Here is a 5,897-nt window from a genome sequence, read left to right as displayed (position 1 = left end):
AAAGAGGCACAGAACCGAGGTAGGGACGTCTTATTTCATAGATTTCACAGAAGAGGGTCTATAGCTATGATTTAGGCAGATACCTTCTTGCAAGGAATTTTTTTACAGTGAAAAGTACTACTACTAAATAACTTCCTCTTTGCTTGCTAGTGAGCCATTACTTGAGTAACACCAGACTTGAGCTGCAGAACCAAAATCGGACATTTCTACAATGGCTTTTAAAGCCTTCACACAAATAGATGTCTATGAAAAGCAAGCAGCTTCTAAAGAAAAGGACAAATCCAGCATCCACTGCCTTGAGTGCTATGACCGAAATGTGTATATAGGGACCAAAGATGCAACAGTGCAGCACCTCATTCTTCCCAGTAGCACAAATGGAGACATGAGGCCTGACCAGAGCAAAACCAGGGAAGGTAGGACAAGAAAACTAGGCTCAAGCAACCCAGTAGCCCAACTGAGGGCAGTCGCACTTTTCAATCATCTGCTGGTCCTGTGGGACCGGAGCGTTACTGCCCTCAACATGTTCTCCTTAGAGCCTGTTCCAAGTCTGAAGAAGATCCAGCATGTTTCTTTGTTTGAGGTATGCCACTCAACGCTCACAGCTCAGTCTGCATGTGTGGAGATGGTGACTTCCTCGAGCCGCAGGAAGGTGATAAGGATCCACCTAGTGGGCGTGGACAGGTGGGAGATCGTGAAGGAAGTCCCTCTCTTTCAGGATCCTGTGGCCTTGGCAATAGATGGCACAACTCTGTGTGTAGCTACTACTGACAAGTACCTCCTGTGTGATATAAAGACTGGGAGCAGTGAGGAGCTCTTTCCTCACAATCACAGCAGGCAGCATGTCATTGTTACCTCAGTGGGGCAAGGGGAATTCCTCCTGAATGGGCCTGAATCTTTGGGTAAGAGCTGCCAATATGTTTGTGGCATAAGTTCTACAGGCTGCAAGTACAGACATCTAAATGTGTCATTATATGCTTCCTTTCCAAGGCAGCTATATAGTTAATCATCTCATATTGCTCCTCCATATATCAATCTAGCCAGAGGATATTTGTTTTGCCAAGATATCATTTTTCTATCCTTATCCCTCAGGCATGTTTGTGATGAAGACCGGGATATGCCAGCGCCCTCCCCTGCAGTGGCCTCAGGAGGTGCTGGCAGCCGGAGTATGTTTCCCTTACATCCTAACCCTACAGCCCCAAGTGTTGTCTGTCTACAGCATGTTAGATCAGCAGCACAAACAGACTGTGGGTCTCAGCGGAGCGAAGGGTCTGCTCTCCACATCAGGTAAACCGCGCAACATCAATTCATCGCTTAATCCTGGCAGATTGTAGACCAATAAACTGCCAAATTGTGGTTTTGTTTTAGAGGACGTAGCCTTGTTTGTCTCAGTTTGCACTGATTCAGTCATTCTTGCACAAACTGTTTCTACACACTGAGTGTTTCTGAAAATCTAAAAAACAAATCTCCCCTCAGATGGTGTGTTAGTGTTCACAGAGAGAGGCATTTTCAGCCTGCGTCTGGTGCCATTGGAAGAACAGATCCAGACACTTGTAGGGCACGAAAGGGTCGAGGAGGCCTTATTGCTGTTGGACAGAGTTCAAAGCCATCATCCACTTGACGCATACAAGGTGAAATTCAATTTATGGACACACAGCCGGAAGCAAATGTGTCCCTGCTCTGAAATCTATCTCTTCAAACAAATACTTTTTTCTTCTCAAGGGTTTCAAAACTAAATTTCTGAGGATAACTAAATGACAGAAACATTTATTTCTCCTTCAGCCTAATTATTCTGCCAGGCAAAGGCAAATATTAGTAATATATTTGGTCAAAGTTTAGTTAGGATAACTTAATTACCATATAAGAATTATTATGCCATAGAAATGTGTGAAAAAAAACATCCTGCAAAATTGGCAGGAAGAGTGAAAAACCAAACCGCAGTTAGCTGTAGCTAAAGCTAATTTACCTACTTTTTTCAACCTGTTTCCTGCGATTTAATATTTATTGCTATAGAACATATTAAATGTCGAGGTGCAGACTGACTACATTATTGTGAGCTGCTATTCTAGGTGTATTCCAGTTGGATGAATGCAATTGAGGACAGCAGATGTTGTCTGAGATTTAGTGTAATCTCAGGTTACAGGTTAAAGGTCATGATGTTAGAATTAATGCACTGATGAGTGAATTAGTTAATTTCTTATAATTTGTTTGGATATTTGTTTTCTGAATCTCGTGAAGTGTAACAGATTTAAGGATACTCGAACAGTCTTCTGCCTCAACAATTTCAGTTCACATATTGTTGCATTAAATATGTTAATGCCATGTGTGCCTGGTGTAAGAGAATATTCTTTACTGGCAGGAGCTGCAGAAGGCCATCACTTGCCTGGCTGGATTTGCTCATTTTTACCAGGAGGGTTTTTCCGAAGCCAGGGATCTATTCATGTGAGAGTAAAACCCCCCCTTTCATGTCATTCCAAATTCAAACCACGCTAAATAAATCCAAGCAGACAGCGCAGTAATAGTATGTGAATTTTGTGAATAGTGTGTCTTTTCTTCTGTCTTGTACACTGAAGTTTAACACAGATCAATACGCATTACCCATTTGAACAGTAAAGGTGAGCTGGACCCCAGAGAAATCATCCGCCTCTACCCTAACATGGAGTCTTGTGTCAGTGAGGACTTTCAATCCCAGCTTGATCAAACGAACAAGAGCAGGGATCTCCAGGTGCTCTGGCAAGAGGACAGAAACACATTTCATCATTACCTGGCCTTCCTGGGAGATTTTCTCAGAGCAGTCCGGGGGATGGAGCAAAGCCTGAAGTGCAGTAAAGAGGTCGACTGCGCCCTCCTGAGGCTGTACACAGAACAGACAGACAGTGAAAATCTGCAGCAGCTTGTGTTATTTCCCAATGCTTGCAGCCTGGACTACTGTATTCCTGTTCTGGAGCAACACAACAGGTAAAAAAATAAAAAAATAATGTGTTGCATTTGTAATAAGCAATATATAGGCAATCACACCTACAAATCTGGTAATATACTTTGTGTGAAAATGATTCATGACAAATTACTCTTGAGAGGCTCCAATTCAGCATTTGACATAATGATATTTGTTATAATTTGCACTTTTTGATGGACTATTTGCTGTTTTATTTACAGATTTTTTGCATTAGGTTCACTTTATCAAAGTCATGGAAAGCAAATCGATGCAATAAAGGTATAATTTCCCCCTTCACACGTGTATATCCAACTACATATAGAGATGTTGTGTATTTTAGCCTGTTTTATTCCCCCAGACATGGATAAAGATTGCAGATGGTTTCCACAAAGACCCCTCCTGCTCTGATGTCTATGGACACATCGTGTGGACTCTCAGTCAGCTGAAAGACAAAGATGTTGTGTGGACATTTGCAGACTGGACTCTGCACAGAAACCAAGAGGTGCCTGTTAATTTTTCATGCTCTCAGCTTAACTGCAGAGGGCAGAGTTGCACAATACAACAATGCGTTACAGATATAAACAGTCTGCAATAAGCCTTCCACTATATTAACTAAATTGCCTCACTTATGGGCAATTTTTGATTATCAACTCCATCATCAAATTACCAATAACAGTTGTCCTTTATCTGAAAAAGACAGGTGTGCAGATTTTCACCAAGCGTCCACCAGATGATCATTTTGTGACACAAGATGTCCTTGATCTCTTGGAGAAGTATCCCTTGGCACAGCTTTTGTATCTTGAGTTCCTAATTCACAACTTGAACAGTGAGGTAGGTACAGCAGCCACCTAATCTGATAGCCTGACTCCTTTATTAAATGCACCAAGACATGATTGGTGTAATTTGCCCACAGGAGGAGAGACATCACAACCGTCTGGCCCTAGCATATGTTACTCAGACACTGCAAGAGGAAGAGGAAACAAAGTCAGATCTGCGGGTGACCAGAGGGAAGTTGCAGCAGCTGCTATGGGACTCGAAATTCTATGACATCTCAACTGTATATGGTGTGTGGATGCCTTATGAAAAAGTAAATCATGACTTAATTATCAACAAATTACAGTATAAGACTTGTTTTCTTTTCACCACAGAGCGAGTTAAACCAACAACCCTGCACATAGAGAAAGCAATTCTCCTCGGTAGGACTGGTGAACACTCTCAGTCCCTGCAGGTGCTTGTTCACCAGGGGAAAGACCCCCAGGCTGCAGAGGCCTACTGCTGCAAGGCCGCCCAGGGCCAGGACACACAGTTCAGGGAGGCCCTGCTGCTCACCCTGCTCAAAATTTACCTGAGCTCCGAGGATCTCACCAGCGCTGCTGTGGATCTGCTCAACAACAACCCTCAGGTCTTTGCTGCAGAGAAGGTCATCCATCTCCTGCCTGAATCCTGGTCTGTTCAACTGGTCTCCCAGTTCCTGGTTAGATTCCTGAGGGAGACCTTCCATCAGAGGCAGACGAGGAGGCTGCAACAAGCTCTGGCCCAGGCGGAGCTCCTGAGGCACAAGGTCATTTGGGTGAGTTTAATGACATATTTCACATTTTTACTGCAGTGAACACTGAGTGTATTCTTGTCTGTTTTTTCCTGAACCCTGTTACCCTTTCACTCTCCACCTTTTTAGATGCAGGCGTCAAAAACAAAGGTCAGAGTGGACAAGGGGCAGGTCTGTAAGGTTTGTCAGCGAGACCTTGCAGAGCCACAGTTTGCCTGTAACCTGCACGGCGAGCTGATGCATACAAGCTGCACCTGAATATTCAGCATTGTAGAGACTCTGATAGACTGATCTATCCTCTGTTTATGCAAAAATATGAGTATATGCGTCGCCGCAACCTTGAGAATCACATTAATTTCTAGCCGGATAAGTGTCTGTTTCCTACCAGATCATTTTTCCAGATTAGACTGTGTCATCTAGGCAAACTCACTACAAGGATTCAATTCATGGACCTTGGACCAGACACGTTTTCTAATTTGAAAAAAGAAAATACATTGTGTAAATAACTGGTTTTAAAATGCAAAAGAGCAAGCAGGGCACTTTTTCAGGGCGGCATGTCTGTGCCATTTCCTACAGACACTGTAGACAGCAATAGCTATAAAGTGAATTGTGGAGGACACTCAGGGGTATATATTCACTGATCAGACAGTGGTATTTTACATGGAAACCACCTGTGGTCACCGTGATGACCAGAGGGAATTTGACCATCCACCAATGCTGTAGTATATATGCATCCCCACCATCATGGTTTCCACTGGCTGTGTATATTTGTCTGCATAAAGCTGGAAATAGAATGTCAACAACCGAGAGACTTTATGTGAGAGACTTTTTTTATTCAGCTTGTGCATTAATATACATTTATGACCAGAGAGAAAATCACAATTATAGGTTTAAAAATGAAAAGTAAACAGGTTGAGGAAGTGCAGAGTTTTGGGTCACTTATGTTATAAAGTAATTTTACAAGCAACCAAATGACATGTCTGCGCTGTGTATGGAATATGAATTCAGCATATTCATAGGGAATTTTTACCATCATCCAATCATATCATTAGGGAACATCATAGACATCTATTCCAAATAACAACACTAAAACTCCAGATACACAGTATGGAAATCTTGTAAATAAACTTAAACACATGTCATTAAGTTAGATGACACCAGGGCTCAAGATGTGTTAGTCTATTTCTGTCGTAATTTAGTCACTAAGGCTAACCATAAATGCAAGCATTTCTCTTTACTGATGCATTTTGGGACACGATTTCAGGAGACGCCTAAAGGAGCTGGAACACTAACTTGCTAGTTGTGCATTTGGCTGGGCTGCTTGTACTGTAGGTTTTTTGGCCCTGGGGTAAGTGTCTAATTGCAATGTAGATAAATAGTGAATTATGAGCATGTTGGAAGGGATGGAAAAGAGTTGCG

At 42.5% G+C, this 5,897-nt stretch overlaps 1 protein-coding gene across 1 annotated transcript; it reads left to right on the top strand.

The window, feature by feature from the left end:
- The first annotated feature begins 211 nt into the window (after positions 1 to 211).
- Positions 212 to 5,342, top strand: si:ch211-266g18.9 (transforming growth factor-beta receptor-associated protein 1). The gene is made up of 11 exons (XM_042388730.1): positions 212 to 899; positions 1,090 to 1,284; positions 1,474 to 1,628; positions 2,357 to 2,439; positions 2,608 to 2,955; positions 3,154 to 3,211; positions 3,291 to 3,434; positions 3,629 to 3,763; positions 3,846 to 3,996; positions 4,081 to 4,502; positions 4,608 to 5,342. Exons 1-11 carry the CDS (start codon positions 212 to 214, stop codon positions 4,734 to 4,736), a joined length of 2,508 nt encoding a protein of 835 aa, XP_042244664.1. The 3' UTR covers positions 4,737 to 5,342.
- Positions 5,343 to 5,897: the final 555 nt, after the last annotated feature.

The sequence above is a fragment of the Thunnus maccoyii genome, chromosome 16, assembly GCF_910596095.1.
Source record: "Thunnus maccoyii chromosome 16, fThuMac1.1, whole genome shotgun sequence".
Classification (NCBI taxonomy): Eukaryota; Metazoa; Chordata; class Actinopteri; order Scombriformes; family Scombridae; genus Thunnus; species Thunnus maccoyii.
Note: the sequence above shows the minus strand (reverse complement) of the source record. Positions and strands in the feature narration are given on the sequence as shown.

Coding starts and splice junctions, on each gene's coding strand:
- si:ch211-266g18.9 (XM_042388730.1), top strand. CDS start 212: ATGGCTTTTAAAGCCTTCACACAAATAGATGTCTATGAAAAGCAAGCA. Junction 1,285..1,473: donor GGGTCTGCTCTCCACATCAG/GTAAACCGCGCA, acceptor ATCTCCCCTCAG/ATGGTGTGTTAGTGTTCACA. Junction 1,629..2,356: donor ATCCACTTGACGCATACAAG/GTGAAATTCAAT, acceptor CTTTACTGGCAG/GAGCTGCAGAAGGCCATCAC.